This window comes from Mchenga conophoros, linkage group LG1, assembly GCF_057382185.1.
Source record: "Mchenga conophoros isolate Kocher_MC1m ecotype Shallow Benthic linkage group LG1, M_conophoros_male_GT1.1, whole genome shotgun sequence".
NCBI classification, from domain to species: Eukaryota; Metazoa; Chordata; class Actinopteri; order Cichliformes; family Cichlidae; genus Mchenga; species Mchenga conophoros.
Genome location: NC_140526.1, coordinates 36145635 through 36167921, shown reverse-complemented (window position 1 = coordinate 36167921; position 22287 = coordinate 36145635). Strand labels below are relative to the sequence as shown.

General features: G+C 38.5%; 2 protein-coding genes across 4 annotated transcripts; one reads left to right on the top strand and one right to left on the bottom strand.

Moving 5' to 3' along the window:
• Positions 1-360: 360 nt before the first annotated feature.
• On the top strand, positions 361-3915 carry LOC146583720 (myoblast determination protein 1 homolog). The gene is made up of 3 exons (XM_085276434.1): positions 361-1103; positions 1516-1588; positions 2510-3915. The coding sequence occupies exons 1-3, from the start codon at positions 573-575 to the stop codon at positions 2722-2724; spliced, it is 819 nt and encodes a 272-aa protein (XP_085132560.1). The 5' UTR covers positions 361-572; the 3' UTR covers positions 2725-3915.
• LOC146583719 (troponin T, fast skeletal muscle isoforms-like) lies at positions 3909-21433 on the bottom strand. Of its 3 annotated transcripts, XM_085276401.1 has the most exons (15): positions 21301-21433; positions 16173-16212; positions 16045-16058; positions 13800-13928; positions 11265-11282; positions 10975-10995; positions 9906-9924; positions 9750-9795; positions 8945-9061; positions 8757-8834; positions 8317-8430; positions 8094-8203; positions 5513-5603; positions 5254-5294; positions 3909-4165 (listed from the first exon to the last, which is right to left on the bottom strand). In XM_085276401.1, the coding sequence occupies exons 2-15, from the start codon at positions 16190-16192 to the stop codon at positions 4129-4131; spliced, it is 855 nt and encodes a 284-aa protein (XP_085132527.1). In that variant the 5' UTR covers positions 16193-16212; positions 21301-21433; the 3' UTR covers positions 3909-4128. The 3 variants fall into 3 exon arrangements, with proteins under 3 accessions (XP_085132527.1, XP_085132536.1, XP_085132544.1); XM_085276410.1 differs by lacking the exon at positions 10975-10995; XM_085276418.1 differs by lacking the exons at positions 10975-10995; positions 11265-11282.
• Positions 21434-22287: the final 854 nt, after the last annotated feature.

Sequence of the window (22287 nt, the reverse complement as noted above, 5' to 3'; positions counted from 1 at the left end):
ACAATAAAAATGTATCATACACAGCATGATATGGTATCAGAAACAAACTAAGGTTCTTAGGTGAGGTGTAATGATGCTATTGAATGGCCATTCACACATGTGTTTGATCACTTAACTAGGACCATGACATGTATTCAGAACAGACTGAATGATTTGTAAAGATGGACACGATTGCTTTTTTATTGCTTCCTTATTGTTGCTGAGTTTCACCTCAGTGACCTCACATTACTCATTCATTCACACACACTCTCAAACAGACACACCCCTCACACCATTGGTCCCTTACGCAACATGCCCCGCCTCCACACTGCCTCCTTTATAAAAACAAACTAAGCTAAGGGAGGTGAAGTTCCACAGACTATCCCTTTAAACACACTCTCAGCTCCACAGAGTCACTTTTAATTTGCTTTTGAAAGGCCAGCTGACTGACAACGAGCAGCTTCTTTTTTTCACACCTTTCATGTTATGGCTTTTTAATTGAGGAGACTTTTATTGTGTTTTTCCTGTTATCACAAGGAGTTTTTAAGAAACCTTTTCATCCTCCTCACCTTTGATTTTTCGGAGGGAGTCCGATGGATCTGTCAGACTTTCCCTTCGTTCTCTCTTCAGCAGATGACCTCTATGACCCCTGCTTCAGCACCAGTGACCTAAACTTTTTTGATGAACTTGACACCCGGTTGATGCATGCCAACTTTTTGAAGTCAGAGGACCATCTTCAGCACCACGTCCCCATCACAGAAGAAAAGGACCAGCATGTGAGGGCCCCTGGGGGCCTCCACCAGGCAGGTCACTGCCTGCTGTGGGCCTGCAAGGCCTGCAAGAGAAAGACAACCCATGCAGACCGGAGGAAAGCGGCGACCATGCGTGAGAGGCGACGACTAAGTAAAGTCAACGATGCATTCGAGACACTGAAACACTGCACAGCTTCCAATCCAAACCAGAGACTGCCCAAGGTGGAGATCCTCCGCAATGCAATCAACTACATTGAGTCCCTACAGGCGCTGCTCAGAAACAGCCAGGATGATAGCTTCTACCCGCAGCTCGAACACTATGGGAGTGACTCAGGAACCTCCTGCCCCCACTCCAACTGCTCTGATGGCTCGGTGAGTCCGTGAACAGCTGAGCACTTTATGTGCTGCCTCGTTAAATGTAAAGAATCTGTTGAGGATATTTATTGTTGGCAACAGTGAAGAATTTTTTTAATGGACTCAAAATGCAAAATGGACTCAAATGCATCTGAAATGTTTTGCAGTTATTAATTTGTCACAGTTTTAAATATGCGTGAGACGGCTGTTTCAAATGCATTTCTTGTACTATGTGTTTACTGTAGATGAGCTGTTTCAAATTTCAGTTTAGTGCCTAAATTTAGCTATAAACAGGACTCAGATTTGATTACTGTAATAAAATAAAACAATCAGAGACAGCATTAATTAGTCAGGCTGAAATATCAAGAAAACCATCAGTTTTTGTAAATGTTTGTGGTTGATTGTGACATGGTCTGATCCTTGTTTTCAGGTGGATTTTATCTCACCGAGTTCAGCCAGAAGTGAAAACAGTGACGCTTCGTACTGCAGCCAGAGAGCAGAGGGTGAGTTTGTCAGTATTGTCTTCTTATAAAACTGCTATCAGTTTGCAATTTTCCAACTGTGTGTTTGCTCTCTTTTTAATTTGACCAATCCTTTACAGTCTTCGAGAATATTAACATTTTAATATTTAACAAAACATAATCATTGTTTAAAATGGCCTCTCTTTTTTTCTTCTCTGTTTTAAAGTAAAATCATCTTTTACTCTTTTTAAATATATTTTATGGGGGTTTGTTGGCCTTTAAAAAGAAAGGACAATGGAGAGAAGACAGGAAAGCCGGGAGGAGACACACAGTAAATGGTTTTAGGGCAGATTTAATCCTATTACCATTTTGATATACTGAGTCCAGGGTTAGTGAGCTAACCCATCAGTCAGTCTTCACACTTTTCTACTAAATCTACCGTGTAATGACATCACAAGTGTAATTTTATAAACTCTCTTTAAAACTTTATGAAAACTTTCACCAAAAGCTGACATTTTACCAGAGCTTTGGTGAAGTTATTGATGGCAGCCAACATCACATTGTTCTAAGTTCTTGCTATCTTGACAGATGACAAAACCGATATTTCTCTTTTTTTAATATATATATATTTTTTCTTTTAATGCATAGTGTACTGTTTCAGCTGCTAAAACATTTATGCTAGTATGATAAAAATTAGAATTATGCATAATTATTAAGCTTGAACACTAGCATGAAAAATGAACACAGGGTAGTTTGGACACTACACTGATTTGCTGCACCATCATGTGGTTCAAAGGAGAATTATGCAGGAGTTGACCATTTACTCTTTTGATACAATCAGTAGTTCTCTTAGTGCCGGCTACTAACTCTTTTAATGCACTAGGTTTTTTTTAAGCTGGTCTTTTAATTCAACCAACAAAAGCAAGTAAACCAAAACTGATTTCTCCTGTTTCTTTTCTAAAGATTGCAGCAGCAGCAGCAGCAGCAGCAGCAGCAGTAAAACATCACTCATTTCCAGTTTGGACTGTTTGTCCAGCATTGTAGAGAGGATCAGCACAGATCAGACTGCAGCCCCCCCTGGGGACAGCGTGGTCCCCCAAGGCCCTGGATCACCTCACACCGGCACTGCTATCTCCAGTCTGTCTGCCGAGTCCAGCAACATTTGTGAATCCGTCTAAAGCTGATGGCGTAGGGACTCATTTTCATCAAAAAACATCTACCTCCAGGAGGAGGAGGAGAGCACAGGTGGCATGAAGAAAAAAACAAACAACAGTGTAATATTCCTGGGGTTTTTTTTGGGTTTTTTTAAGTCTTCAGATTAGGGACTTATAGAAGACATTTTTTTTTCTTAAGCTAGCGTCTCACTGAATTAGATAAAGTATTTTTTCCTGTGGTTGAAGACTTTTCTGGTGGATGACAAATTAAGTTTGAGTCTAGTGTCATCAGTTTTTAGCCTCCTGGATGAACCGAAAACTGCAGAGTGGCTGATAAATCAAAGCACTGCTATAAAAGAGATGACAGTTGGATATTTATACATGCTGATGATAACTGAGGACCATTTGGTGCACCTGCAGTTGACTGTTCATATAATACCATATAGTACTTTCAAATGGTTGCTAAAATAGTTGCGTAACACAGTATGTTTCTATATTATTTATGTATTACTGAAATGTAAATAAAGACATATTTATATTCTGATTCCTTTATTTAAATATGATCACCCCATAGCTTTCATCTTCCCTTATATTTTACTCTTCATTTTCAATAAGAGACAGCTGCCAACATCTGGATTTTTGGGGACACACCATTGATATATGGTCACCTTTTAAGTCAATGCAACAGTCAAAGATCATGAGTATTATTCATTCGGAGTCCAACTGACAAAAAGAGCCTAAAGCTGTCTTTTACTTCTAGTTTTGGTCTCCAATTGTGCTGAGCAGGTGGTGTAACTTGTGTGGATACTTTTGGTTTCACTCTAAAATCATCTTCACGTTTTAAAAACATCACTGTTAGGTAAACCAAAAGATCAAAGACAATCTTCTGTAGAGCTGAATTCTACTTTTGTGTTTCTATGAGTGACTTTCCTTATTTTACATACAGTCATCACTCATTTCATCTGTTGATAGCACAAAGATGTTGATATTTGCAGTGTCTCTGAAGTTTCTTTTAAAGTCTGCTTGTAAAAACAACAATTTGGCCTAAAGCTGAAAAAAGTAATATGATGTGAAAATTACAAAAGGTTTTTCAAAAGTTTTTCTTGTTTTTCATGCTGAACTTGCACAAGGTTCATCTATTCTTTTCTTTCTTTTCTCTATTCTAACAGACAAACTGAGAGGAGAAATGAATGCATTCACACAGATGATTGTTTAAAGTGCCACATGTTCTTTATACAAACAAAGCATAATTTTTATTGTTTATTTCATTACTTGAGCTAAAATCCTTGTGAAACTATCTCACTAAGGTAAACACAGGCACTAGCTTTGTTGTTGTTGCTGTGGATGTCATCGGGTGGGCGACTGGAGCTACTGCTGTGGTCGACTGAAGATGCCTCCTGCTCAGGCTGACTGGCACCGAGGGGCTGCTCACTTCCTGCGGCGTGATGCGGCTCCCTTCTTGCTGCTGCAAGGTGCAAAGTACAAAAAAATCCCCAAGAATCAGATCTGTTCAGTAGGCCTTTATGAATATCACACACATCATGCTAATGTGAAGTTACTGTATGAATACCTGAACAAAGACTATTTTATAAGCAGAGGTTTATTCAAGGGCTACATACAGCCCTATTTGCTAAATGTTTCAGACAAGTAAAACCATTTCCTGATAACCTTTTATTGTACTCCATGTTTTCCCCCTTTCTTTTAGTGTGAAGAGGTAAGAGTATATTCTAAAAATAAAAGGTATTACTGTACAGTATTTACCTTATAAATAAAGTGCCTTGAGGTGACTCTTTTTGTGACTGAAAAATTTTGTGAAACTTAATTGAATTGAAATTTCAAATTCAAAAACACACCATGAACAACAGTCGTCTTGCACTAAATTGAATTTATAATATGCAGAGGGTTAGAAAAAATGACAATAAAATTTCATTTCTTTGTAATTCAAACAGTTTGTTGGGATCTAAAACTGTTGTGCGGCTTCTGCCCATGAATTAAACATGCTTAACACGACTGAAAAGCTTTAAGTCAACAGCGCCCTCTGTTGCTAAAACATGTTTTATGACTACTTTCAAAAAGTAACCAGAAGGCATATGGTTGCATGGATGTAGAAAAGTCTATGGGATGAAGTATATCCTATAAATGTCCTTACAGATGCTGCAGACTTTAAATCTACAGACAAAACCAAATGATGTTGCAAAAGGAACAAGGACGAAGCATAATAAAGCAAAATATAGAGAAAGCGCCTGGCTTGCTATATTAGTTAAATCTGCAAACACATGGTGCACAGGCAGAAACGTATTCTTTTGTCAATTAAGAAAGCTCCATGTCCTTTGAGAGGACAAAATAATAAACTTACTTTATTTAGCATAAAATGAAATGAACTACTTTGTGAGTGTTTTTAATAGATTGAGTCAGGAAAAGGTCAAATCAGTGCAACATTACTACAAAAACAGATTTCTGTCCTTGTATGTCTCAATCACTCTCCTAAGAAGAGGGAATTTAGTAGTATTTAGTTTTGCTGCCTGATGTGGTCTGTTTATGTTCATAACTTACTGTTTCTGCAGTTCATCAATACGGTTCCTGAGAGAAACAACCTGAAAGACATCATCATTAGATACTTAGAAAACCTGTATGTTTGAACACTGAAATGCTACTTGTTGTTGTTGTGGTAGCACAAGTGACACCAGACAGGAAATGATGAGAATGATCTCAAAAGAGGTATTAATCGGATGTGAAAATATCTGACCCTACCTTCAGGTGAAAAAGACAAACCAGGACATTTGGCAACCAATACATATATTTCTTTACCAACCTCATATCTTTGCCTCTTAAGCTTCTCACAGTGGTCGTATTTTATTGCCTCAAGGTTGTGCAGCCATTCCCACAGCTCTTTTGCCTTTTCCCTAGCAAACACAAACCAAGGATTCAGTCTTATGGCTAAAGCAATAAAAAAAAAAAAAGCAGTTTTCATCTTTACCAAACAGAGTAAGAATTTTTCACTTAGCTTTTTTGTCAATACTAAAGAAGTGCCACGTGAAAATTCACCACAAGCTGCTCTATTTTTGACATAATGGTAAAGAAAAACTATTCTGAATTAAAAAAAAAAATTGAATCCATCTTCTTTTGTTTGTTTTTTTCAAGCATTTTAAACATTCAAATACTGCATCCTCAGTAAGAGGCTGCGAGAACAGCAGGGGGACTCAACTGAACGATGACATAAAAAGACACATAAGGAAAAGGGGAAGTGGGATGGAAGTGGGTTGCAAAGTTGCTTGCAGTGCTAAACAACTGTGGGCAGACTAGAAAAGCCTAAATAGCAAGGCCTGTATGCAGGGCTCTATAGTGCGACCAATTTGGTTGCAAATGCGACCACATTTTTCAATGGTGCAACTAAAATAAGTCTTAGGTCACACTGGTGTGACCAACTGTTCAGTAAAAAAAAAAAAAGTCTCCGCAACTCTGAAAGTCTCCGTGTGGTCAACAACAGACACACATTATGCCCCTATCGTGGTCTAAACCAATCAGAGATAGCCAAGGGCGGGACCTCTCTGATTGGCCGTGGTCCAGATAGTCTTGTAGTCTTTCGCGTGTACGTTTGAAAGTGCAGGGCAGGCGGATAGAAAGAGGTGAGTAGCTTGAATAAAGTGATATCGATTCAATCCTGAATCGACTTCTAAATATAAATATATTTTGGGGCTAAAAGCTGACAGCTCACTGATTCTGAAGCGTTCGTGGGTCCGCGCTTTGTGTTTACTCTTTTTTTGTGCTAGATTCTGAGCTGCAGGTTTTGTCTCTCTCCAACCAAAATTCACTAAACCAGCAGCAAAAAAAGATCCAAACTATGCTTCACATTTGATAAATGTTCCCTCTGACTTTCGCTGTTTGCTTCGACCACGCTTCCAATCACACTTCAAGCACAGCTCTCTCTCTCTCTCTCTCTCTCTCTTTCTCTCTCTCAGTGTACTTTAAGAACAGTTTCCCATCTAAAAATCTGTCTTCTGCATTATTCATTTGCTTATTACCCACCAGTCTACCATTGTTTACAGCGCTGTTGGCCGCTGTCTTTTTTTTTTTTTTTTACTTAAATGTCCTCAGACAAGAAAGCCTAATTTCTGAATATTGCAGAATATTTTTAAGGTTATCTGCTATAAAAAGCCAGGCCAGGAAAATTGCCTTCATGTTTTTCTGTGTTTTATTCTCAGTTACTTTGACACAAAGGCATCTGCTGTGATGTTCACAATTCTGATGAAGTCTCACATGTATCAGTACTGATAAATGACGAGAATTATAATATTTCTGACTGTCTGAAGCAAAATTGATTCGAATCAAATTGGGACCTTGTGAATCGGAATTGAATGGATTATAGAAATCAGTGATGATACCCAGCCCTAGTGAGTACCCTTGGCCCGACAGAAGTGGATGTAGTGGATGAAAAATTTGGGTGCGTCTAACTTTTGAGCTGATACGCCTAAGAAAAGAAGTTAGGCACACCAGTGCAACCGTGGCAAAAAGTTAGTCTAGAGCACTGCCTGCATGAGATTTGGATGTCCAGAAGCTGCTGTGGGTGGGCACTGTGATCTGATTGAGTTTTGGCTGAGCTTGACTTTGTGTGTGTCACAGCAAGGCAGTGACTATTTTTAGAACCATGTTCATTTACCATTTTGGGTTGAGTTTCTGGGAGAATTTTAAGATAATCTTTTGACAAGTTATTGCTTTTAACAGTGCCTGATTGCATTGTATGTATGATTGTAAAGATACGATACTGTTTTTATAAAACTTCTCTGAAAGTCAAGAAAACATGAGAATTGTAAGACATTTGCCTTAATTTTTGAATATAAATCTTTACTCAAAATGTGCACTTGTTATATAGCATATAAAGAGCTCAGTTAGTTGTAATCTGTGAAATATTTCATGGTAATCATTCATAATAATAATGGATTGGATTTATATAGCGCTTTTCATGGCACCCAAAGCGCTTTACAATGCCACTATTCATTCACACACTGGTGGAGGCAAGCTACGGTTGTAGCCACAGCTGCCCTGGAGCAGACTGACAGAAGCAAGGCCATCACCAGTAGGGTAAAGTGTCTTGCCCAAGGACACAACGACCAGGACAGAGAGGCCGGGGAATGAACCGGCGACCTTCCGGTTACAGATGCGCTTCCCAACCCCCCTGAGCCACGGTCGCCTCACATTCATCTTCTTCATGTTGAGTCAGCTGCTGTTCCAATCTATCTGTTGCTAATACATTTTAAAAGAACAAATTATTGTAGGATCTACTGTTGTTGTGATGTGGAGCTATATCAAAGAAATTGAATTGAATTGAAAAGAACAGTGAAAATGAAATCAAATATCTTCTGTGGGTTTCCTTCATTTGTTCCCCTTTTTGTTACCTCAGCTTGTCATCACTGAGATTATCGACTTTCAGGGGTTTGCATCTCTCTGCAAGAACCTTCTTCTTCTTTTCTCTTTCAGTCTGCTTCTTGCCTCTTCTCTGTTCAATCTAGAGAAACATCACACACAATTAAAACTGTAAGTCTGCACAATTATTTAGCTGGCTGCTTTGTGTGAAGCTGTAGCAAAGATCTGAAACTTAATAAGTGAAACACATGGTACCCTCTGCAGGTGGCTGCTTAAGCCCGATCCCATGTTTGTCAGTGCTATCTTCTTCTTGGCATCATCATCAGCCTTTCTCTGAGCGTCGGCCTCCTCCTTTCTCATCCGCTCAGCCTGCAGAATGAATTTTAAAATTTGATTATTACAGAGCAAAAGGGAAAAAAAACAGCTTTTCTGTTCATACTGAGTTTGTCCAAAGGATTTTTGAAATTCCTGAATGAAATTACGGCTGCAGTGAGATATGCAGCATATTTGAAAATCTGAATAAGTAGCAATCAGTGTGTCACTACTCTTTTTTTCATCTGTATCCTTGCCTGCTGCTGAAGATTAACCAAACTACTGGAATCATTAATTACTTGAGAGAGTGACCAAACTGTTAAAAGAGATTTGTATTTTGTTCTGATTCACACCAGATCAAAAAGAGACAGTTTTATGCGTACCTCCCGCCTGGCCTGCCGCTCTTTATCTTGCTCAGCGCGAATCCTCTGCTGCTCAGCTCGCTCAGCACGACGCTTCTCCTGAAAACACAAATCAAGATACTTGATGGTCCTGCAATGCTTATTGACAGAAAAATACCATTACATATTCTGGGTTCATTCTGTAATAAATAATTGGGATGCAATCTCACAATTCTCTCCTTGAGAGCTATGAGTTCCTCTTCTTCCTTCTTCCTGCACTCAAAGTGAGCATCGATCAGTGACTGCAGCTCTACAAGATCTTTGTTTTGACGTTTCTTTTGGATATCCTGTAAGACAAGAACGGCATGAGGCTGCCTTCATAAACATGTACTAGCTGTGATCATACATGACACAGCTGATTGCTAGCCCAACACTATTAGAGAACCGTAAGTTAGTAGCAACAGACCCTTATAAATTCAAATTATATACATGGCAGATTACACTGTGTAATAATTGGAAGGTTGCTGGCCAATTGCTGGCTGCTCCAGTCTGCATCTAATACATTCATCAGATATTGAGCACGCGCTATGAGGTTAGATAGAAAAGAAAAAAAGGAAAACAGTGAGTGAATGGGTATGAATAAGTGAATGAGACATGTTGTATGAAGCGCTTAAATAGAGTAGAAAAGCGCGATATAAGAACCAGTACATCTACTCAAATTGTGGGGGATGGCCCATTGGTCACACACAGAGTCACTGCAGGTGGAGCAAGGCCCATGGGAAAAAATATGGACTCAAACCTGAGTAATTATAATTTTTGTTTATATTAAAAAAATAAAACTCTACTTGAGCTATTAAACTGACTTTTACTTTAGAAAAAACAAACCTGGTTCTTTAAAATGGATTCTTCTTTTTGTACAATGATCAAAAGTGTTGAGGTCTGGTTTTTAGTTTTGAAGTGAGACAAGGACTTAAGTTCAGCTTTATGTATAATCCTTTTCTGGCTTCATTTTAACATTTTAACAAGTCAGCTTACATCAAAATCCACTTTCTCGCCATCTGGGATCTTCGGAGCAGTGGGCCTGTAAAATAAAGTATGAGAGGTATAAACAAATAAGGTAATTTATAGTATATAAATGTACAGATGCTAGCTATGCAAAAGCCTCAGGTTCAAACAATAGTGCATACTTACTTAAACTTTGGCTTCTCTTCTGGGTTTTTGGCACAGAAAGAAAAACAAAAACACAACAGGGACAGGAGAGAGATTGAAATATTAGACATATAAATGTAGAGAGAGTGTAGTGTCTAAAGTGCTGGTTAATTAGGGAAGAAGATCCAAGTGGACAAGCTGAGTTATTTCTGAGGCTGCAGGTTGTTTCACACCTCCAGTAGATCATTGTATAAGAGTGAGTTTTAATTGTCCAATACTTTCCATTAACAGTGACCCAATTACTGTGCATTAGCTTCTGATTTAAGTAGCCTAATGTAATTACACAGCATGAATTGTGGGAAATTTACACAGTGAGTTCATATGTAGCTGTTAAGAGTAAAGGCTAGAAAATTACTCTGTGCATGAAGAGATATTCAATAACAAATAAATTACAATTTTGTCATTTATGCATTATGTAAGATTATGTAAGAAAGAATTAGGATTAGTAGTAAAATATTTTACAGTCCCCTTATATTTCTGAGGTTTTTATAGAGGAAAAAAAAGTAAGAATCTACAATATGATCAAATCTGTATTGCTTATATGACACCATTATTTATTTTTAAAAGTATGACAGAGCGTCACAGGTTATATTACATTCCACAGGCCTAAACTAAGAAACAAGAATGTTGATTTGATGTAGCATTTGCTGGTAAGCCCATCGGTGCACAGGAACGAGGCCACTGTAGTGTGTTACCTTACTTTTCTGTTATTTTTTTGTGCATTAGTGTGTAAATCAAAACAATATGATTTAAAAAGTGCAAATCAGGATCAGTATGCGGTGTCATAAATCAACACATAGAAACCTTTTATAGTTACATTTACTGAACATACAGTACATCAGTGCACACTTGTCACAACGAGGGACTTTGTATTTGTAACTGTTACTGTTAATCTTTTTTGTGGTAAAGACATAACTGGGATTGGGATGTGTGTGATTAGCATTTTATTTTCTTGCAGGAACCTACTATAAAAAAATTAAATAGAGACGGACAACATGGGGAGGGAAAAAACAGGCAAAGCAACATGGACTCAGCAGGAAATGCAAACTACCATCTTGATCTCCCTCCTCCCCTGGCAGGACACAATCATGCAAAAAAGAGAAGAAGCACAGATGAGTGGTGCAGCCCGTAACCATGACTCAGTATTAATGAATCCTTCAACCCGTTCCTCCAGGTCACATTGGTCACCTGATGCACAGACTAAACCGAATTGATTAATTCTGCCTTTCTCTTCAAGAAAGATCAGAAAAACAATTATACATGTGTGAAAGGTCCCCAGCCAACAGGAAAACAAAGAACAGGTTCAATGAGAAGAACAGAGAAGAATTCAATTCTACATACCTTCTTCTTCATAGGCCTCTGCATGCAGCAAGCATCCAAAGCAAGAGCAGAACAGAAACCATTAGTGATTGGACTGGGCAGCCTGTTCCTGTCCTCTTCATGGTGCGCAGCTTATAAAGCACATTTACAATATTGGGGTGTTTATATTCATACTGTAGGCAGCAGCAGCCACTGCATAAGTCCCATATCATGGCATGCATTCATTCTAGATTAACGTCGCAAGCACCTGTTGTTTTAAGTTTTATTTTGATAGGCAGCTGACTCCATATCAAATCTTGGATATCGAATGTTCATGTTAACTGAGTTTTAAGAAAAGCTTTCAACACTAAAGAAATAAATCGTTATTATTTGAAAACCTTTGTAAATCTGTCTGAGAATGATTGCAGTCAGTTATGCAGACACTAAGAAAGTTGCATATTCAATCTATGGATTACCAGAAGGATGATGCAACTACTTGAAAATGGTTAAATTGAAAGTTGCCATACTATTTTTACTCAACTGTGCCTGGGCCATGAAGCTGAACAAAAAATTATTAAATTGAAGCAGTACAGCAAGAGTTCATTAGTTCAACAATAGTACACCAAAGCAAGGGACTTCTGCAGTGACTCTGTAATGAAAGATTCTAAATTTATTCGAGGGCTTGACAATATGTTTTTGCACCATAATACCCCAATGTAAATGCTACAGAGCAATTTGCTGGTCTCACTCCACATATACACACAGAAAAAAAGAAAGCTGGACTGAAGAAAGGAAAAGAAATTGCAAATTGCTTTTACAGGCTAAAATTTCCCATCATCCTTTATGATTTGGTCTTACAGAGTGACACGAGTTTGCCAAAATGCAAAATACTGGAGAAGGTTATAAAAACAAAATGAGACACTAAATGGATAGAAGACCATAGATGACCAAGGGAAACCAATTCATGTAAAAGCAGTGAATGTTCTTGTCCTCTCTTTCAAGATTTATATGCACAGCTCATATTCCAAACACACAGCAATATTGCTTAACCAGGACAATGAAAAATGGTTTTACTGTGTCTCTTCTAACACTGATGATGATGCAATTATAACTAGACATTTTAGAGAGCAAAATCTACATGTTTTCTGCAGTGCACTCCCAAAAGCGGTATCTACAACAAAAGGCCCTTTAGCATATGTCACTAGAAAAAGACTAAAGTGGAAAATGTATTGATATGTAAATGACAGCATTCATAAACTCAAGATTTTTCAGTATGCCAGTGCAACTTTTGTTGTTCTGTTTTTGAATGATAACATTTTGTAAAGTACATGACTGTGACCAGTATCCCATAGTGATATGTTACCTAGATTATAAGAAATCGTATAATCTAAGGATAGCACCAGAAAAGCACCAGTAAACTACACCTAAATTTGAATTGCTGATACTGCCTGGGAACCTTCCAAGAACTAAAACATATTCTGACCCTTTGTGTTTTCACCTAAGTCTAAACCCTGCAAACATGTTTAAATGTATACATATGGTTATATTTAAGAAAACAAAAGAGTCAAACACATCTCACATTTGGAGGAGATATACTGTTACTAGCTATGTTGTGGCTAATTTGACAATGGGTAACTAGACAATGGATAAACTTGGGTAAGCTAATTCTGGTTTTCGAAAGATTTAAAAACCTGTTCTGCATTAAAAACATCCATTAATTTGATCTAGGTATCTTCAGACCCTCTTATTTTCAAACAGGGCAGTTATGAAGAGAAGGCAACACCAGTGGAAAGGGCTAAATGGAAGCTAAAGTGGAACTAGATTAGTCAACTGCCAAAATATCGAACCCAACAAGGCACCTGAGTCTTTTATCATCTGATTAAAGGTGAAGTGTGGTTTGTTAGTCTTGTCTTGACATAACTGAGATCAGTGCTCCAGAGTATGTAAAAATCACATATGTAGTCTGGAGATGAGATATTATCAGTTTGTTCTGAAGGAATTTGAAATGTCTGTGTGAATGGAAAGTAAAAAAACAAAAAAACTTTAGGATGATTGGTGTTTCTGTTTTTTCACCGTTACAGTGTAAAAATAAACTGCATATTTACTTTGAAAATAATGAGTTAAGAACAACTTACTGAGCATTCAGAATTCATACCACAAAATCTAGCTGGTGCATAATAATCCACAAGTGGATTTTTTTTTTGGACATTTTAGTTATTTGTTATGTGTTTCATCCTGTCTTCCTCCCATCACATCTGGTCATGTCAAATGGCCCCTCCTCCCTAGGCCTGGTTGTGTTTGAGGTTTCTTCCTATTAAAAGGGAGTTTTTCTTTCCCACAGTCGCCAAGTGGCGTTGTTTGATTGATGGGGTTTGCTCTGTATTGTTCAGTCAATAAAAATGAACTGAATATTTCCAAATATAAAATCAAAAACTTTAGTCATAGTGTTTGTCCTTTTGACTTGTCAGGTAGGATATTATTTGCAGTGTGTGGATGGTTACAGGACTGACTGTCCTATGGTTTAAAGTGCTGGATGTCCTGCAGAAAAAAGGTGACGGGACTGCCCATGCCACATACCTTCCTCCTCATGAACCACCTGCTGCACCACCTCTGGCTCTGGTTCTGGTTCAGGCTCTACCTCTGCTTCTGCTTCTACCTGGGCCTCCGCCTCAGGGGCTACTTCTACTTCTACTACCTCCTCCTGGGCTACGGGCACACAGCATGCACCAAACCACCGGGGAGAGGGAGGATGTCGGAAAAGGCCGTTAATGAAGACCATAGACATGACAGAGCCATTAGAAACCAAAAGTGAGAGAGTACTTTAGTTACAGAGAGGATAGTTGAGCGAACAAGGAACAGTGCTGCTGGAGAACAAAGAGAGAGAGAAACAGATGATGATGAAAAATAGTCAGTTGACCTTTCACACAGAAGCCATATCGAACTGTTGATGTATAACTGAATGTATAACTGAAGAACAAACATTCTGGCTCACAAAGATCATTTTAGGTTATCGATGTAAAAACCTATAGGCTATCAGATGATAACTGAGCTCATGTTTAGAACACCATGTTTTGCAATCTAATATTGACAAAATGTTAGATATTAATGAATTATTACTATTCTGACATTTCTGAAATATTTTAAAAGACACTGTCATGGCATTTTCAAAAAAAAGAAAAACTGGTGTTTTACACTTGTTTTACATTATAGTTCCAATACTGTAGATTATCATGACATTATCAGTGTTAATGATAACACCCCTTTAGTTTTATTCAGGAACAATTTAAGCTTGTCTACACATGCTAATATACCTGAGCATGATAAACCCTAGGAACATGTTTACTGCCTACAAAATGTTTCACAAATGTATTGTAGGGAAACTATGATCAATGAAAATAATGTTAGCATAACTTAATAAAATGTTTATTAAGTTAAGGTAACATTGCTAAACTAGTTTTTAGCTCTATCTTGTTAGTTAGCTAGAAACTAACCCGTCCAAAAGATTTTCACAGATATCATAACATCCTATTATTAAATATCCCTTTGAGCACCACCCAATTTGCTTGTGATATTTGGATGAATAACTAAGCATTATGGTTTTCATCCAAGCAGTTTGCTACATCAGCTGTTCAAAAAATAGCTGTTGTGTGAATTAGGTCAATGACGGAGGTACTGACATTAACAGATGACCATGTAAACAAGTCACATGTCGAGAAAAATGTAGATAGCCGGATGCTAAAAAACATTTTTTCTTCCATGTGAGTAAAAACTTCACTCCGCCAGAGAAGTCACCCTTAACTTGGAAGTATTTGATTGAGAGCTAGATGTTAGTTATGCTGCAGTAACAAAATAAAGATAAATAAATATGGATTAATGAATGAATAAATAAATTAATAAATCAATAATATGCTGTATTTTTATTCCAAGTACTCCCAGATTATGAGTTTCTTTTTTTCTTCTACACTGTACATACATGAGAGAAGGTTCAGATGTAATAGCATTGTCACCCCAAATATTTCTAATATAACTAGAATAAAAAGTGGAAGGTTAATTTTGCAGATCCTAAATCCTGTTGGAATCCTAATTTCATCTATGCATATGTTAGTATATAGTAATTTCACGGCTGGTGCCAACATCAAACACTTCAAATTAAGGGTAAAACAAACACTCAACAATTAGTACAGTGGATAAAGGTTGTGATGTCTGGCCGATCAGTTGTCTTTACCTTCCTCTTCTTCAGTTATTGAAAAAAAAAAATATGGTGGGACAAACAAACAACATTGTGTCATTTCATAATCACATTTAAATTTGAATTTGATCAAGAATCAGTCATAGGGGAAATGTTTAATTTGTATTTTAAATGGCAAAATGCAATATAATAAAGGCTTATGACATTATTCCCAGTGTAGCTTGGGACAAAAGGAAAGCAAGTGTCTCTGTGAAATCTATTTTCACTTTCAAGTTCAGTATATGTGTGACAGGTGAAAAATAAAAGTAGCATATTCTATTAATGTTGTAACTGAAATATTTTGCTGTTTTCTATAAAATGTATTTATTCAATGTGTACAGTATACCAATGGATATAACAGAGGAATGTACACAATCAAGCATTGAGGCTCTAAAATGAGATTTTACCTCATCCGAAAGACTTCAAACAAAACAGTGCACTTACATGGGTAGCACACCTGCTAAGTTTGAAGTAGATCAGATGATCACTTAAGTAAAGTAAGTGAAGAACAGACAAACACACCGGCAGACGAACAGAGACTCCATGATTTATTAGCTAGATGAAAATGAACCAAACTGTGTGGTTGTCACTTACCCTCGATATTGTCCCTGAAACATGAAAAACACATCTTTCAAATATCAAACAAAAAATGTTTTTTTTTTTTTTGATAAAGAGTGAGTTTAAAAAAGAAGAAGCATGCGTCATTATTGGTGGGCACTTACACTTCCTCAGTGTCAGACATAGTGACAGCAGACTTTACACCTGAGGAGAAAGACAAAGAGTGAGGTACAGCAGTGGGATTGTGCCAGTACAACAAAGTAAACCTGGGATTCAATTCATGGGAACATGAGAAAACAAGCCAAAATGTATATTTTACTTTCCAGGTAAATTTTGTTCGTATTCAGGAACTATGGAAAAACATCTCTGCATTTGCAGTGACATAGAGGCTTTGTCCACACTAGCCTGGATAGATTTGAAAACGGCGTTTTCATCTGAAAACGCTCCGCGTCCACACTAGCGTCTTCAGTCGTTTTCACAGAGTTGTGCGTCGTCATTGAAACAGCCGAAAATGCTTGGGTTCTAGTACTGTGCATGCATGAAACGCAAGAAGATTCGACCTGCCTTATTTCTGTCTGCTGCTTATTTACTTTCCGGCTCTTTGAAACGTTGCAGCGAGTTTGTTAAATGGACTAACAACAAGGTGGAGTTGTTGCTCCACCTTGTACAAAGTTGCAAGTACAAAGTTGCAAAAGCGAGTGAAAGTTAAAGAATTTGAAGAAAAGCTATCTGGAGCATGTACAGACTGATATTAATCTTCAATAGGGCTGTCAAATTTGAGAGCAAACAAAACAACTGCTGTATAATTCCCTCCGCTATCTTAGTTTAATTGGTCACATGACGGCATCATATGACTAACATGCATCATCGTTTTATAAAGTCTCCGTTTTCACTGTCCACACTGCGACGCGAAAGCACCGTTTTCAAATGTATGTGTTTTTGAGAGCCTTTTCAAAACGTTGTGTTTTCCATGAGTGAAAACGCCGTCTCAGTGTGGATGGGAGGCCAAAATGGAGAGAAAAGGATGCGTTTTCAAACAGAAATACATTAGGACGTAGCCTCAGTTTGAGAATAACTGAGGTTATTCACTATTTTTGGAATTCTTCTATCTAATCTGTGACAGTTGTTCCTGTGCCTGCTTATAAGGTGAGAAAGCAGTCACATAGTGTATCTGTCCTTACTGTAGCATTTCCACACCTAATCCAGGGCTGTTTACTCAGCTGTTTGGAAGGTGTTATCCTCTTTGCAAGTTTGTGTTGATGTGTGAGAATTCAGTCCGCAAACACAGAAGATTGTCATCAGCACTTATCATATAAGCCAACCAAGCCATGGGGTAGGGTGTTGGAACTCCAAGCCAGTGTATTCCTAGTGTCTGTCCCAAGTCTGGATAAATTGCTGCCAGAGGGTTGCATCTGGAAGGGTATCCAGCCTAAAATGTTGGCCAAATCAAATCCATGGATCATGAAAAATGAGATCTCCATGCTGGAATTGGTTTCCAGGTAAACAATGACCGCCTGTGGTGCTATTGGGAAACAGGGTGCCAGTGGAAAGTTTGCTACTGTTGGCTGAAGACAAAAGAAGAGGAAATGGAGGAGTTATGCTTGGAAGCATCAAGAGAGAAGAAAAAGCAGGAGCGGCAAGGTGAGAGGGACTTCAAACGTAGACTATGGCTGGTAAAGGGAGAGAGGTGCCTGATATGATGGTGAGAAGTAAGCTAGATATATTGTGTGTGCAAGGAAGGGAAGTAAGGGCAAGAGCAATCAAAGGGCTCTTCTGCTATGGTTTAAATAGGAAGTGAAATGAAGCAGAAGACGAGTTTAAGCATTGCAGAGAGGAAAAGTACGGTGGCCCCTAGAAATAAAGCACGTACAAAGTCCAAAACACATGCAAACTCCGAAGCACATACAAACTGCAAAGCACGTACAAATTCCGAAGCACGTGCAAACTCCAAAACACATGCAAACTCCAAAACACAACAGAACTGCTCTTGGACGCTAGGGGCAGTGCTGAGCTCGATTTGCAAAATAAATGGCAAGTTTGTTGCAAACACATGGAGTTGGATACCAGCGGAAAACACCTGCAAGGATAGAACAACCACACTCATATATATTCAAATAATTAAAAAAAAAAAAAAAAAGTTCATTTACCTGTTACTACCACACACCAAATCCGGTCGTTGGTACTTCCTGGCTTGCGTAGCCACTAGGTAAGAAAAACTCAACACTGCCTCTAGTGTCCTGGAGCACTTCCGTTATGTTTTGGAGTTTTCGGAATTTGCACGTGTTTTGGAGTTTGTACATGCTTTAGAATTTGTACGTGCTTTGGAATTTGTAAGTATTTTGGAGTTCGCATGTGTTTTGGAATTTTTAAGTGTTTTGGAATTTGTAAGCGTTTTGGAGTTTGTATGTGCCACCGTAGAAAAGCATCAGACAAGATCACAAATTTGAAGGTGAAAATCGAAGGCATGACATGGAATATAAATGTGCGTATACACCACACATTGGATGTCAATTAATTAAAAGAGAAAGAGGAATTTGAAATGAGTTGAAATAAGTGGTATCTGTGCAGGACATGTATGAGGATCGAGACAGAGTAGTGAGGTTTGTGGTAGGAGTGACACCAGAGCTCTGGTCTCAGCCCCTTTTTGGGACCAGGTTTAAGAGAGTCTGGAGAGAAGAGAAATGAAAGATACAAGATAGAATACATGTGTGTGAATGAGAGAGAGCGAGATGGGCAGAAAGGTGAAAATGCAAGGAGCAGAGATAATGAAGGTAGATGATACCTGGGGTCAAGATTAGAAATCAGTACATCAGAGGTACAACTCAAGTTGATGGTTTGTAGATCTCTAATCTCCTGCAAGGCAGGACAAAAAGAGGAACGCCTCAGATAAAATTTATGGATGCAGTTTAAGACCACATGCAGAGTGTCGGTGTGACAGAAGAGGATGAAAAGTAGGCAGTACTGTACCGACCCCTAAAAGAAGTAGCCAAAAGAGGAAGAAGATGCTTGTAATATGAGCCATCTTTAGCTTAAAGATCATTAAAGGCTTGTTTTGACCTGTCTAGGATGTACGACACCTCTCACCCTATGACAGCTGGGATAGGCTTCAGCTCCCTCATGAGCCTACTGCAATATACTAGACACTACACATTAGCTCACTAAAAAGAGAGCAGTAAATCATCACTGTTTCACTTCACTTTTGAAGCCCCATTTTTGGATTGTTTTTAAAACAAGCAGTAACCCGACTTAGTTGATTTTACATTATAACAATCTGAAACTCTAAAATGGCAAAGGGTGTATGTGCATCTTAAACCAATCCACTTAAATCCACAGGCTAGATATTTATTTTATTCTCCTGATCTGTGAGGACATAAAAAAATTAACTTCACCTCCTCTGCAGAGATAGAGCAGAGGCAGAAATCCTTTAGCAGCTGGACAAATTGAATAAAAGTGAGTGCATCATAGTGAAAATGAAAAGTATGACAAATCAGTCAAATCAGATGCTAAAAAAATGGGCTAAACAACTTCAAGCAAATGTCTTCAACAAATATGTTTATGTGCTTTAAGAGTTCGAAAAGCATGACAAACAAAATCTAATGAACCCCACTGTGAAAACCTTCTTTTAGTCCCTTTTGCAATGCTGAGTTCCAAACAACTTCCCCATGGTTAAACGTACAAGGATAAGCTCTGTTGGAGGACTGCTACCTCTCTACATAGTCTATATTCAACTATATCATATTTGATATATAAAAAGTGTCTTTGGATGACTCTTTCACACTTAGTGTGGGCACAGCTGCAGAGGACCCAGAGGATTAGCTCTGGATCCTATTTCTACCCATCAGCTGAGGAACAGTGTCCAAATAGCTTCTTTAATCCCTCGACTCCGTCCAGCGGGAGGATCCTTTCCAGTTAAACAGCCAATCTCCAGCCACCTCCGACAAATGAGCTCTTTGATCGACTTACAGCTGACAGCAGTCTCACCTCTGTGTGTCCAGCATTCATACAGCACATACCTACATTTCAGCGCTCTGTATATTTAGTGGATGGCGACTTCATTTCTTCAGTATGAGAACACTGAATGCTGAGAAGTCTTTCTGAGTCTTTCTGAAACTAAAACTTGGCGCTGAAACTGAAAGACTGACATAACAGGTGAGACGGCGGAGGAAAGTCGCATCCTGAGCCAATCATACTCAGATTTAGATTGAAATACCAACTTGATAGGAATATATAGACACATCACATCAGTCTGGGTGAGAGAAGATAGGTAGGTAGAAGATCAAACCTCTGTGTCTCCAAGATGAAACACCTGTTTGCAGTGCTTCTAAGAGTACAAAGGATATGGCATAATGACAATGATCTAAGATTAAAGAGCTACCAAGGCAAAATGCTTGATTAAATGCAGAAATCTAACAATAAGCATCTTCTCATCTACAACCTGAAACACAATGCTAAACTGGTGTACATGTGAGCATCTCTTCAAAAATCTTAATGTGTACATATTTGTGTGAATTTGTAAGTGGAATCAATGAAAATAAAAATAAATACCTGCTTGATGTTATGAGGCTCAGAGAATCTGCATATCTTTGTGGTTAGACCCCCTGATAAGCTCTAGGCTTATGTCCATTGCTCATTTGAAAGCCTCTCCAAACCACCATCACAGTATTATCCTGGAGTTACATTCATATCAGACATTTCAGAAGGACTAACTTCACATCTGAAGCCATGCTTCATCTCGATTGCAGCAGGTATGTTATTTGGGAATGACTGTAAATGTAACATAGATTAGATACTTAAAGTTGGAGTATCAAGTCCCTTCGCGTCTTCACAGTATGCAGTTTCTTGTACAACAAGCTGCTTAAACGTACTAAGTACAGCTGTCAGATTGCTTGAATGCATTTCTCCTTCATTGCAAATGATGATCAGCTTTAGAAAGCACATACATTTTGTTTCCAGCTTTCATCTTACATAGAAAATTTTTTAAGTGAACTTCCCAATCAAATTAGCCCAAGAAATTGGACTCCAGCTCTTGATATGGACTATAAACCATCCAACACATAAAGTACACATGCAGTGAACATGTCTATGTCCAAATGCTACTTTGCAGTGTTTGAGGACAAACTGTTATCTGGTGTTTATGACCCTGAGACTTCCTTCTCCGCAAATGTAACAAAACCAAAACCTCCAAAGCAGATATAAAAGAGCAAACAAAATCTCAGAAACCATCTTCAAATGTGAATCAGAAACCATCTTCAAATGTGAATCCAGGCTCTCGAGTGTCTCTTGTCATCTTACCTCAGAGATGAAGAGAAACTCCTCAGACGATGGAGATGAAGGTCTGTAAGGAACTGCAGGCTCCGCTCAGAGAATAAGTCCTTGTGTTATAGTATGTGATACTTGAGCCCATCAGGCCCTTATTGGCTGTGGGATGAGAACGAGGTGTGTGTGTAGCATATATGTTTATGTGTGGAGAAGGTGGGGAGGGTGTGGGGGGCCTGCAGCTATGACCCTGGAGAAGGAGATGGGTGAAATACTATGGATGGAAGAGGAGGGCTCAGGTTTTGGAAAGGAGCAGCTGAGAAGCTTCTGTTGCTAAATTTACAGTGATAGAAGGCTGAGTGTGGGGCTTACACATAAGCTTGGCATCCAGACAATGGAGAGAAAGTGTGTGTGTATGTGAGTGTATGCGTCAGCCGCTTCATCAGCCAGTCAGTAAAACAGTCAGTCAGAGTGAAAGAACAATAATAGAAGCGGGCTGCACACTGAATGCCCGCTGACAATCTGTCAGTTTTCTGTGATTTAAGGAACAATAAAAAAGACAATACTATGTCCTGCAGAACAAGCCTTTAATAAAACGAATAAACCTTTGAAAAACAGTTCATCAAATAGATTCAACAGACAAGATTTAAGGCTTTGTTGCCTGTTTTTGATAGTCATGGTAGTGTTGTTACTCCAGTTGTATAAACAAATACATACCATTGCATAAGGGTGGTTTTCTGTGGGGGCGTGGTGAACCATGGATGTATAAAGAGAACTGGATAGTGTGCCATTGCACTGTGCTTTGCAGCCAATGTTTCCAACAGCTCAATGGTGCTATAACAGTAAAGAAAAACCCCAACAACTATTAACTCTAAGTCTTTTATTTTCATCCATCCATGTTCTTAAACTTGTCCAATTCAGGGTCACAGGGGGGGTGGAGCCTATACCACCTGTCACAGGGCTGTACCTCATCAGTCTAACACACAGAGACAGACAACCATTCATGGCCTATTTGAAATTCAC

Bases quoted from the DNA above. Each gene is read 5' to 3' on its own strand.
- LOC146583720 (XM_085276434.1), top strand. From the start codon at position 573: ATGGATCTGTCAGACTTTCCCTTCGTTCTCTCTTCAGCAGATGACCTC. The intron at 1,104-1,515 runs GTGAGTCCGTGA...CCTTGTTTTCAG, and splicing joins CCAACTGCTCTGATGGCTCG to GTGGATTTTATCTCACCGAG. The intron at 1,589-2,509 runs GTGAGTTTGTCA...TCTTTTCTAAAG, and splicing joins CTGCAGCCAGAGAGCAGAGG to ATTGCAGCAGCAGCAGCAGC.
- LOC146583719 (XM_085276401.1), bottom strand. From the start codon at position 16,192: ATGTCTGACACTGAGGAAGT. The intron at 8,431-8,756 runs GTACGCATAAAA...TTCATTCTGCAG, and splicing joins AGCGGCAGGCCAGGCGGGAG to GCTGAGCGGATGAGAAAGGA. The intron at 8,204-8,316 runs GTACCATGTGTT...ATGTTTCTCTAG, and splicing joins TAAGCAGCCACCTGCAGAGG to ATTGAACAGAGAAGAGGCAA.